A 12,590-nucleotide genomic window follows, 5' to 3' on the forward strand; every position below is an offset into this window, starting at 1 on the left:
TTTTCAATTGCCTTTTGTCGTAGAAATAGTCTGCTCTTTATAATCCGATGAGCCAACAAGCACAACACACAATTATTGTTTTTGTGTAGTGTTATTGCATTATAAACACTGGCTTAATTGTTACTTTTTTACGTCAATTAAGCAGCTGAACAACATAGACAATTATAGCACAGTAATTTTGCTGCCATGAGTTTTGCCGCGCGATTTCTGGAAAACAGGGTCGTCTGGTGGAAACAAAATTAAACCGTAACCAACTCGGTAAGTAGAAGATTTTTTGTTTAATGTTTATCCTCAGGCGACGGTTAAATGCGTTACGCTTGCAACGAGTCCCCCGTCGAGCTGCCTCGTTTTTATTGCAAGTTTGTTGCATAAATTTTTATTTGATTTTTTGAACATAAAGAGTTGGTAAATTTAGTTCAACCAATCGTATTCCACTGGGATTGAGCAATGCGGCAAGTTTAACCACAGCCATCTTGCATTTTTACTGCTGTATAGAATAGACGTTTGCAATTCGTCTTGTGACTTAATATGTATTTAAAGCAGGGAGTCGAACCGCTTGTCATATGGGTTCAGGTTCGGTTCGGGTTCACTTGGTTTTGTTTTTAAGGGTTCGGGTTCAGTTCAGGTTTTTAAAAATGTAGGCTATATTTTCGGGTTCGGGTTTTGTTCCGGTTCGGGCAAATTATCCGGTCCGAACCGGTTTGCGGTTTTTAAACCGGTTCAAATCTTTATTCATGTCAATTTAACTCTAACCATCATCTACCTGGACTCCAAAAGAATTTTGCCCGTGCACTGTAATTTTTGACACGCCCTATAAGTGTTATCTCGCGTATTAGTTTTGAATAAAATCACAACATATAAAACAGACTGCATTTTTTACTGGTTCGGTTCCGGTTCGGGTCCAACGCCAAACAAAATATGGGGTTCAACTCCGGTTCGGGTTTTTAGAAAATCGTATTTAGCGGTTCGGGTTTAATGAAATAAACCGCTCAAACCGGTTTGCGGGTTCGGGTTCAGTTCCGGTTCGACTCCCTGATTTAAAGACGGTAAAGATGAGCTTTTTGTCAGCCTTTAAAGTTACGACCACAGCAAATGTTTTAAAATTGATTTTTGCTCAATATACATTTAATACACACGCATATACAGAAACTATTTGGGCAAATCAGTTTCAAAACATCGTCTGAAACTTTTAATCTTGTCCTGGATTGTTGCGTTGAATGAATCGTTTTATTTTTATGATATTGAGCACGATTCAGGTCCACGACAGCAGTAGCAAATCCATTTCCCGGCTCGTCTAATGATGTTTACGTAACCGGTTCGGAAGTTACGGTTGAGAACACCGTAGATGATGCTGTTCACTGCGCTGCAAAATGTGATCACAAGAAAAAATGAAAAAGCAATACGTAGCGACAAGCGAGGTTTAACAGGAGAACATAGGACTGAAAACTACAATCGCGAGCGACCGTGCCAAGTTTAAGGATTCCTAGATGAATACAAATAATTATTGAAACATTTTGTTAATTTGCTCGCTTTGAGTCTAGTTTAATGGGTAGACCAGAGGTGGGGATCCTGCGGCCTAAAGGCGATGTCAGAATACAATTAAGGATGTTGATAATACACACTGCACCAGGCGCTAAAAACTAGACAGAAACTTATTTTTTACCTTTATTCCACATTACTTTTTGATTGGTTCTAGGGCACCAAATGTTTGCGTACTGGTACACAAAGCGATATCCGTAGAACTGCCAAGAGACCAAGGTTCTACAATCTTACTTGTGTTGCAAATGAACAATTATTTGCGCATAATCGAATGTCTTAAACTCGTCTGTGATGTCACAAGCTGCTCTTAGATTGATATTGATAAACAAGCGAGTAACTATGTTACTAAAATCCTGAATGCTGTAGTGAGGGTGGAAATGTAGTGACGAATTTCCAATAGCACATCAACCATTATGTAAGTCAAAAAGTTTGAATGCCACTGTCCTTGTCCTGAGAAATAATCTATGCGGCCTGAACGTTTGGTGGCCTTCACAAACAAAAAGGTTCCCCACCCCTTGGGTAGACCTATGCATTAGATTAGAGCTACATTTTTTTGTAAAGCGGTTTAAACTTTGGCAGAATTAAATCTCGTACATGTTCACAAACATTATAATGTTTATAATCGCATACGATTATGTTAATTGTTTGTACGAAATGGCAACATTAGCTTCAAAAAAATCTATTCTAACATACCTGTTAGCAAGTGCCAACCAACCACATGCGCGTGTTGATAACGGCGTTCTTAGTGACTGAAACAAGGTAAGAAGAGCGTACGGTGTCCAAAAGAGAATAAAAAATACAACCACGACTACTAGCGTCAGCAGCATATTTCGTTCCCGTTCTTCTGAGCGTTGCTGTTGTTTGGTTTTTTTATTTGCTGGCTTCGGTTTGGCGTTTTGTCTGATCGTATGGTTCAGGGCAGTTGATGCGACTGAACTGCTTTCTGATGTTATCCCGTCTCCCATGCCACCGGAGGCGCTAATCTGTAATGAAAAGCATAAATATCTTTTGGTAGCACACCTATCTTAGAAAGATATGACTTGCTGTGATTTCATAATTAATTTGATTCTGCGTGTACTGAATATTGTACGGAATTCAACGCGTTCTATAAAAAAACGATTCGGACAGTATGTTCAACGAGTTTTAACCTGAACAAAAGTATTGTTTTTTTGGTACATAATGATGATATGGGCCTACCTGTTTGTTTTCAACACCGTCAACACTTCGGGATGTTTTTCGCACGTGTCTGTTCAAAACAAAAGTTACTCTTTTGCTGGGCAGTTCCATGGCTGGTCACTTTTAACCAATGTGAAGTATAGCACATTTACACTCGGTGTTAAACAAAAACTGTATGTAAGCTCGTAGCAGTTATCTGGGACAGTTCATTGATAATATTAATCTACGAACTGGTAATTAGAACCGTTTACACATTAAGTCTGAGTGCGGTTTCAATGAAGTCAAGTATTGAAAGTGGTGCCGTTGTAATCTTGCGTTATTCAGTTGGGAATAACTGACGTTTCTTTGCATTATTTTTTCGCACGTTTCACAGGTGTATAATGCTTTATAGTACTGTTGCGCGTTAGAGAAACGAAACTAGAACATCGGCATATATAACGCAAGTATATGATTGAGTAACGTTAAGAGATTTAATTTATCTAACTTGCATGGAAAGAACCTGAGATACAATCTCAACGCACTATCCTGGAATTCACAACATCACATGTTCTTGGAATTCGTTAGATGCTCGATTTGGAGCATGTGCGTCATTGATGCACGGGGATCGAAAACACTTTATAGAGTCAGATGTTCTTGCGTATCGCTAAAATCAAGTTGTGCATCCTGGTAACTTTAAAGTAACAGATAGAACACCGATCTATTCGTTGCGCGCTTTTAAGGGAAAGTGACGCAGCTCGGTCAATCAACTATGTAAATTAACTGCATTAAAACAGTGGTGCACAACCTGCGACCGTCCGCTGCTGTAAATGTATGCGACTGCACACATGTATGTTACACTGCAACATCCAGGAGTTGTATATTAAGGCGTGTAGCAAGAACATGTGATGCGACCAGCAATAACAGCCTTTCTATATTGACGCACCTTTAGGTACATTGTGATGTCGTTAAGCCAAACCCTAAAATGCATTGTTTGGTTTCTTTTAAGGAATTAACCAATATTAAGTAAGCTGCTGACAATTAATGCACACTGTTTCGACCGATAAGGTCTTATCAGTCCAGCTGGTTACAATGCACAGGTGGTATTGGCTAGTTGACCCATTTAACGGCACTTATTGTTGGGAGTGATCGACAGGCAAAAAAGCCATACCATGACCAATTCTGTTTGATGCCACACGGCATAAGCCGCATAAACCTAATAGGAAACTGGTTTACAATGGCCAAGCAACTGCTCGGTAACCAAAGTCAATGGTTAATTATATATCAACAACCAATATGGTTTTTAGGGTGTTGTCATTGACGATCAGACAAATTTAGGATTTTTTTTATCACAGTTACAGTTATCAACCATACCAGTTTATATCGAGTACTTACATGTATACAGCGCAGTACATATACGCCGTTATTGAGATTTGGATAAAAATGGTTGCAAACACAATGAGAACGTTGTATCCCATATCAGTTGCGTCATTCCACATACACGCCTGCATATCCACGTCGTAATGTACAAGTGGGCGACTGCCTGCAAGTAAAAAATGTTTGAAAGCTAAAAAAATATACAAGTGATTTTGTAGGGTTTTAAACTTACCAAACCATCCGACAACCAATGGAAGAGCGACGAGAAAACAATATACCCATATGACCACAATCATTGCTGTAGTTTGTCTGCAAAATATCAGCAAGTCCATTCATTGCGGTTCGCGGGTACACATTTCATGCAGATGTTGCATTAAGTTTTGTGTACTGAAAATGTGGCATAAACAGAGCTATTTAACAACATTACATAAACCATTTGCCAAATTACTTTTTGTTACTCGCATAAAGCATTCGCCTCAACTTAAAAAAGGCTTTGTCGCTAAACGTGCCCGTATTTATTCAATGCAATGTCTTACTTTTTTCCGAAATACTTATGGCTCGTGGTTGGTCTGGTTACTTGGTTGTAGCGGCAAATGGAAATAAACATTAGAGTGGACATCGAAACTTCACAACATAATGATCCAATCATCGCAGTCACATTACATAACCACATACTGTCCATAAACACGTTCTTGTACCCCTGCATTACAAATTGAATTGTATTGTGACCAAATATTTTGGTCATGCACAATTATGTTGTTTTGTTCACTTTGTTTTCCTGATTTTGCACTGTCACGCGCATTTCTTTTCTCTTGTGTTATTTGGTTTGTGGCACGTTGTTAGCATTCCCTTCGTTTGCCTGTAGGGCTCCATGGATTGCGCTGATTGGCCTGGAACGCGCTGCTTTACCAATCAGGCACTTACAAAAGCAACTTCTGCTATGTAAAACAGGCTTTTTCTCTGGGTGGCGCGTGTAACGCGAGGTGTTGGTTTGTTGAAGGTCGCCACGTGTTGTTGCATTTTAACGTGGCTATACTTTTATCGTGGTTTATTTTATAATTTTAATAAAGTTGCGCTGCCCAAAATTAAACCAGTGCGCGGTATCTTTGGCTTTGGTGGTGGGCCGTTATTGCAGGGTTCGGGCACAGAATATTTCCGTAACAGTATTCATGCCTAAATTTAACAAGTAAAAACACACAAACAAAAAGATTTTCTTGGAAATCTTTGCAGAAACTGTGATGTTTGGTGCTTTTTCAAATGTTTTAATCTAAAAATGATCAGTTGGAATTATTTTACAGCGCCCAACAACGAAGCCAACGTTGTTTTATTTAGTTTAATCAATTGTGTCGCAAAAAATGTAGGTTGATCGTAAATCAAAATAATAGAAACAACTAACAAAATAATGTTTAACTTTTTTCAATCGACTCTTGGAATTTTACAACATGCAGTTATTTGTTTTCAAAACCGAACCCAAGTAGCCTACCAAACTTTAGGGCCTAAAAATCTAATGTTAAGTACACTCACGTTACAAATGTTTGCTAAAATCACTGGAATGTTCCATGCAGTAATCACAAGATCTGCCACTGCTAGGTTGATGATGAAAGCAACACCTAAGTTGCGTAAACGTTTTTCTATGAGTGCCGCTCCAATAATAAACAAGTTGCCAACAATGCCTACAAAGAAACAAGGAGCTTATTATAGGAGTAATACCAACACGCAACCTTAAAGCTAGGTTTTTGGCAAGTGTTACGTAGATAGTATACCAAGATCTTTGTATTATATTTGAACACATCAACACATTTATTTGTTATTTCACGCTTGGCTGCACACAGCTTTCCTGAATCCTGCTTATTTTTTTTACAATACCGAAACATCGAGTAGAACAAGTTGTATCAGATTGAAACATTTTGGTAATTTCAGATGATTTACTCACCTACGGTAACAATAATGGCCAAAAAGGGAATTTCAAAATACGGGTCTCCTATCGTGTTGGTCGGTCGTGCGATTGTCGAATTGTTAACAAACAATTCGTCGTAGGGGCCTGTAGTCACCATTTTTATCAACAGGATTTGTATTTTCTTGATGGAATTTTTAAAACTGAATGCTATTGGTTGGGTGAAGTGTGAAACATATCCTGCAACCAGGCTAACGAATTAAGTCACTGCATCTACGTAATAATGAAATAAAACAATGCTTGTTATTTCTACCAAAGACGCAGCTTTCCTTTTCTAACACTTGTAAACAATGACAGCGAGATTAATTGCTATCATCACTTACTAAGTGTACAAGATATTCTGTATGGTTTCCAAAACTCACTTCATAACACTATCAAGACATTACTAATTTCTTTCTGGATTTAAATTCGGCTATGGACATTTCTTAGAAGTGGAAGACGTTTGCTTTATAATTGACATCGTGCTGTAAGTTGATCGATGTTTCCGTCCTGCATCGTTTTTTCGAACGTATTACACTTTTGCTTTTTTTGTGCTAAGTGACGCGGACAGATAAAATCTGCCTGAAACGCAATTAAGGGTACATGTTATAAAGGTTGAATTTAAATCAAATTTACAACCATGAACACTAAATACATTACTTAAAAAAATAAGTTTCATAAATGGCTTTGTAAGTGGTTAAAATGAACTTTACTGCAGCAGAATTACCACTTGTTTCCATAGCTCCTTTGTTTGGTAACAAATATGCGTATAAAGAGACCATTATTGATTTTTTTTGTCGTAATATGACGCCTACAATTGCTGACTTCTAAATCAGTCAACAATTACCGTTTTTAATCAATGCAGTATGCAGGGTTGTGTTTAAAATAACTTGTGTAACAAGCGCAACAGTATAATACACAAAAGGTGACCATACGATTTCTTAATGGATTTGGCCGGCGATCAATTCTGCAAGATAACCCAGTTACGAGTTGATAAAACCCGACTTGATAAGCTGGTACGCTTTGACAAGGCTTTGTTATGTCACTATTGTTACAAACGTGATCAGCTGAGTCGAGACCCGGCAGCTGTGTGACGTCACGTGATAACCACGGGTCTGTCATTTGTCCCTGAATCGATTGCGCGAATTGGCAACACCGAGGGCAGAGTTGCAGAAGCTGCGATAAGGTAAGTTTAGTCTGACCGCTGTATGCACGCCATCACCATTTGAGTTACCCTCAACCAGTGGAACAAGAGCCTTGTATGCAATCCTTTGATTACCATTAGTGTTTTGAAAGCTAAAAATATTTGAAGAAGTAAGAACTTGGATACGTTCAACAGGTAAATTTGCAGTATAAGTTACAAGTTTGTTGGTAAAAGTGACACAAAAATTGGTCTTGATTGCCAAATAGAATCAAATTGTGTCAAAACATAGCTGCCAGACAACTTGTGTACAAAGAATACATCATGCAGTGTTTAGCGGTATTCATTTTCAGTAATGTTTGGCAGCATAGTGCTTTTGTGCTGAATTTATAATTTATTACATGTGTGGTAATCAATGCTGATCTCCATAGGATTGGTGCGGGCATTCACTTAGCTAGTAGGTCAGGTGTGCGATAGATAACTTTTGTGGATTATGGCGGAAGGTGGTGAAGGCGAAGACGAAGTTCACTTTCTGCGTACGGTAAGTTACCTAGGCCAGTGGTTCTCAACCTTTCGTGGACCGTGGCCCCCTTAAAAGTAACTTTTTGGCCTTGCGGCCCCCTTCGAGTAACCATGTAGGACCTGTGGCCCCCTTAAAATGTTAAACAGGTCTAATAGAGTAAACGAGCTTGATAGACCTCACTATAAACAATTAGTATGTGAAATAGTCGATTAAATTCGGGAATAAAGTTAAAGTGAAAATGACTTTTAATGAGTGTTTCTTGTGAATCTACACCCGTGGCCCCCCGGAACACAGTTTCAAAAGTTAAAAACAGTCGCATATAGGCAACTATATGACAGCTTCCAAAATGGATTCCTTTCAAAATGGTGTGATTAGATTTTAAATGTTCTTGGGAATCCGACATGTAGGCTTATGTAATGCAAAATACAGACGTAAAAAACGCTATAACTCACGTCTTTATAAAGCGGCGATTAATCAGTTGGCTGTTTTTCTGGACAATTAAGGTACTAATTGCAATTTTGTGGCGTACCTTGCACAAGCCGCGACTGTAGCATGCAAATTCCTCGCGCCATTGGCCTGATCAGTCAAGTACGTGAGACGTACGCGGCGCCTAATTTATTCCGGTGGGTGTTTCGTTCCACTGTTTTCAAAATAGCGCGCACGCGACGATTCCCCAGGGAATTGACAATAATCCGAACGTCAACCAGTGTTGGAATTACGATCAACCCTCCTTGCACTGCGCATCGATCTATGAACTTTAAATCACTGCCGTTACGTTGGTGCGCGAAATACCTACCGTCTCGACGGGAAATGTTTGCTATTTTTTTCTGAACTAATGTGATAGAGTTACATGAAAATTGCACCGCCTCTAAAACTTTTTTTACTATAGGTTTGTGCAGCCATGGGTAGCAGTTTTGTTTTGCATCTTGATTCTTAACTAACCTTGCAGTCTCCTGTAGTCATCCTTTGTTAAAATGCTTTTTAAACTTTTTTTTAGCATTATCGCTGTAATGTTTGCACATTTACCACAATGAGGCCAGATTAAAGAATATGTATTTTAAAAAAACTGACTGTTTTGTTAATTCCATGGGTTTCGAAAACTTGCGGGATGGATTCATTTCAAGGAAAATAACCGAAAAAAGTCGTTTTTTGTCATTAGGATGATGAGATCTATTTACAATGCATTTCTCCGAAAGAGCAGAACAAACTGTGTCTTGCTGCCGAAGGGTTTGGAAACCGACTTTGTTACGTAGAACATACGTCAGATGACAAGGCAAGTATTATTTATTTAAAAAAATTATTTATTTAAAAATCGCCCGATAAAGGATTTGGACATGCGAAATGCTACGTAAGTGAATTTCTTTTCGCTGTGTCCTAATCCTGTTTGGAATGTGAAGATATAAGAAGCCCATATTGGTCATCATTGTAAAAGTACGGTCACAATGCTTTCCTACAGGGTTTAATCAAGCCATTGGTTTGTGTTTTGTATGCCCTTACAGGACGTGTTTTTTTAAAAACAGCGTTTCCAATGGAGGATGAAAACGCAGTTTAGATGTAAAGTAGCTTTGTGACATAAAAGTTGTCGAACCTTAATCTTATTACCTAATCATCACTGCAGGACATTCCAACAGACACCCCTCGATGTATGTTCGTCCTGTCCCAAGCTCTGTCCGTGCGCGCTCTCCACGAACTGCTTGCACACGATGAGGTAAGTTTTATATTCAGATAAGATGTCAACTGCATTTTTCAAGTATGCGTTTTATGCACCAAGCTATTTCAATGCCCTCAATCTTTGGAAAAGTAAAATCGAAAAAGCTTAAGATTTTACGTTTATCAAAAAATAATTTAGTATACGACTTTATTAAGAATAAATGTAATGGCCCAAGTTGATGTAAAACATGTCCTTTCCCCAAAGTTAAGTAGATGCTTAAGTCTTATGGTAAGATTAATTGCTTTAACATAGTATGGGTAGAAATAGCAAAGTTTATCACGTTTACTTACTGTTTAACACGTTTAATAAATTTAGTTGTCAAAGGCATAAAACCTACATAATATAACCGTTAGGAATCGGTCTTGACACCTGTATATGTTTCTCCTCGTCTGTAAACCACACCACGGTGATGTACCGTGCTATCTTTACCCCACACACTTCACTCGCTTAAAAGCATGCTTTCACTCTACTTTATTTCTAACTGTGCTGTCTTTTCTAACTTTTTAACTTTCATTTGCTTGATTGTCACCTTCACTTTCTTTCACTCACTTCATCATGCTTCACCACATAGTGCTTGGATGAATTTGACGATGAAGGTGTCGTTAAGCCAAGTCTGACTGGAGAAGAGCAGGCAAGAGTTGTCTTGTGTTTCGTATTGGGATCATGTGTTGTAAATAGAATGCATGTGGGAGAGAATTTAGGACTCGCCGTAGAAATCCTCAATTCTTTGGCACAAATTAAGACATATCTGATGTTTAACAGTTATAACTATCATCGCACCATCAGCATTGAGCACTGCATGTAAAGTGTTGGCTCTGCATGGCTCGCTAGTAACTTTTGGCCATATGATGAACACATGTTTTGTCACAGGCTGAAGGAGGTTCAACTCATAGCAGAACGCTTTTGTACGGAAATGCAATCCAACTTCGTCACGACCTGAGCGGAATGGTAAGTTGCTGTTGAATTTGCATCACAGGCTTTTGCTCTGTTACGGGTCCAAAATAGGCAATGCCAACAAACGCGTCCTGTCGGAGTTGTGTAGTGTACGGCTGTACGCCAAGATATGATTCGTCGGTCGGTTTACTATAATATAAGAGTTCTTTTCACTAGATTTTTATTTTTCCTTCATTTATTTTACAAATTAATTTTGTCGTCGTGTGTATTGGGTCTAGTTTTGTTCAGAGACTCACTAGTGGTCCATGATGGCTTTTCGGGGGTCTACAGGACATTAATTATATTAGGTGATAAACTGGAAATAGAGCATATAATTGATTGATTAATCAGTACGAAAAAGGCTTATCCAAGTTATTGCCCATTTATTGTTAGCTGTCAATTGTTTGATATGCTCAATATGGCCTGAAATGAGTTGAGAAACCAGTGCTCCACACTAATCAAAGTGTTTTCCATGTTGACCGACTAATGGATATTGTTAGATCGTTTTCCCGATTAAACTATATTTTGACCAATAGCGTATTGATGGAATCAAGTCGGGATATTATTGATGGTTAAAAAAATTCATCGTGTGTATTATTCACCACATGCAGCCGTAACGCATTTTGCGAAACCCTGTCGTGTTTCATGTCCCTATTCTTGCCACAAATTTGCATTTTACATCAAGACTGTAAATAAATGACTGGACTTTCCTCTTGGGTTCAATAAATTTAAGATGTTACTTTTATCGATCGCTGACGCAACAGGCATGCCTTGTGCATTTTATAAATCGTAATGCAGAGTTTAAATTCTGCTTTTTTTCAACTTTTTAGTTCCTCACCTGTATGACAACATCCAGTTCTGCTTCGGATAAACTTGCTTTTGATGTTGGTCTCAGTGGTGACAATTCAGGTACAACGTTTGTTTGTTATTTCTTCTTGCTCTCCTTTGTAATGCAATGAAACCTGTTTTAATCTATTTTATTGTGCAGTAAGCCGTAGAAACTAACAGTTTTGAAAAGAATATAAGACCACAGTTTGTGATCAATTCCTAAAATTTATTTTGCCGTCAATACTTAACAGCAATACTGAATACTTTAAACTTTAATCTCGAACCTCCCATCTTGCTGTTGCTTGGTGAATGAAGACCACAATGAACCAAATGCTTGTTGATTCAAATTTATTAAAACATCAAGTCATTCATCCTTGTAAATCAAGATAAATATATTTTACCAATGCGGCATCATCGGTATCTTATTCCAACAGAATCTTACAGTGTACAAAAATACAGTTTGGCCACGGTTCTAAATATTCTCAGCAAGAAAATACAAGCCAATGTCTGAATGCAGTTGTCATCGTCAGGTCAAATGTAAACTGTCCAAACGTTGTAATGTTTTGCACTCAGATATTGGCTTGTATCTTCTTGCTGAGAACGTTGTGTTCAGTTCTGACAATAAAACATAAATTCTTTGCACAGGCGAAAGTTGTTGGTGGACAGTCCACCCTACGTCCAAGCAGCGCTCGGAAGGTGAAAAGGTCCGAGTGGGCGATGACGTCATTCTTATCAGCATCTCGTCGGAACGTTATCTGGTGGGTGCATGAATAGTAACTTCAAAAATTGGTTCGTTTACATTACCTTGCTTGTGTAAACTAAGCCGATCTCTCGTCACCAGCTGCACTGATGAGAACTTGTGGGTCGAAACAGTGTGTATAATGTCATGTATTGGCTCGATGCTTTTATATTATATAGTTATGTATCTTTGTGTAAAATAAATAAGGAAAAAAAGGTATGAAGGTTCAATATTTAAAACACCTCCGCACGAAAGGTGTAAAATGTGTGCAAGTTATGAACAGTAGTAAAATCGGTAATTCAAACTCAATTCATACATTTGTAGTTTGTCTAACAACCACATACAGACATACAGAACAAATTGTTACATTTTTGTGCAGCACTTTTCTCCAAGCGACAAGGGTTCGGTGCAGGCTTCATTTCAGCAGACCATGTGGAACGTTGGACCTGTTGCGTGTGGTGGAGCCAAAGCACAGGGTTATCTTACAGGGGGTGACTCACTTCGTATGTTTCATGGTCATATGGACGATTGCCTGGCTGTACCTTCGAGTGAAGACAAGATGCATTTACTGAGGTACGTCTGTTGTATTTATTTTCGAACCGGTGTCTTTGAACCCTTTATGTTCAATGAAGTAGTATAGGTATTAGTGTTCGACAAAAGTCCAGAAAAATCTTTGAAAAAAACAAATTTGAAAAGAATATGCAAGAATTTAAG

General features: G+C 38.4%; 2 protein-coding genes across 5 annotated transcripts in view; one reads left to right on the forward strand and one right to left on the reverse strand.

The window, feature by feature from the left end:
- Window positions 1-1,012: 1,012 nt before the first annotated feature.
- Window positions 1,013-6,122, reverse strand: LOC145230280 (alpha-1D adrenergic receptor-like). The gene is made up of 8 exons (XM_080095707.1): window positions 6,002-6,122; window positions 5,593-5,741; window positions 4,605-4,768; window positions 4,301-4,377; window positions 4,087-4,234; window positions 2,737-2,785; window positions 2,233-2,522; window positions 1,013-1,363 (listed from the first exon to the last, which is right to left on the reverse strand). Exons 1-8 carry the CDS (start codon window positions 6,120-6,122, stop codon window positions 1,234-1,236), a joined length of 1,128 nt encoding a protein of 375 aa, XP_079951833.1. The 3' UTR covers window positions 1,013-1,233.
- Window positions 6,123-7,134: 1,012 nt separating this feature from the next.
- Window positions 7,135-12,590, forward strand: part of LOC145235900 (ryanodine receptor 2-like) — a 57,494-nt gene continuing 52,038 nt past the window's right edge. For 2 of the 4 annotated variants that reach the window (XM_080099619.1, XM_080099637.1), the window contains exons 1-9: window positions 7,194-7,340; window positions 7,574-7,683; window positions 8,825-8,938; window positions 9,284-9,373; window positions 9,948-10,007; window positions 10,247-10,324; window positions 11,140-11,218; window positions 11,783-11,895; window positions 12,256-12,449. In XM_080099619.1, coding sequence (XP_079955745.1) covers window positions 7,636-7,683; window positions 8,825-8,938; window positions 9,284-9,373; window positions 9,948-10,007; window positions 10,247-10,324; window positions 11,140-11,218; window positions 11,783-11,895; window positions 12,256-12,449 — 776 coding nt within the window. In that variant the 5' untranslated portion in view covers window positions 7,194-7,340; window positions 7,574-7,635. The other 2 variants (XM_080099629.1, XM_080099645.1) reach the window with 2 other exon arrangements.

Source organism: Phallusia mammillata, chromosome 1 (genome assembly GCF_965637545.1).
Source record: "Phallusia mammillata chromosome 1, kaPhaMamm4.hap1.1, whole genome shotgun sequence".
Taxonomy (NCBI): domain Eukaryota; kingdom Metazoa; phylum Chordata; class Ascidiacea; order Phlebobranchia; family Ascidiidae; genus Phallusia; species Phallusia mammillata.

Bases quoted from the DNA above. Each gene is read 5' to 3' on its own strand.
- LOC145230280 (XM_080095707.1), bottom strand. From the start codon at position 6,122: ATGGTGACTACAGGCCCCTACGACGAATTGTTTGTTAACAATTCGACA. The intron at 4,235-4,300 runs GTAAGTTTAAAA...TTTTACTTGCAG, and splicing joins ATTGGTTGTCGGATGGTTTG to GCAGTCGCCCACTTGTACAT. The intron at 2,786-4,086 runs GTAAGTACTCGA...TGTTTTGAACAG, and splicing joins ATGTACTGCGCTGTATACAT to ACACGTGCGAAAAACATCCC.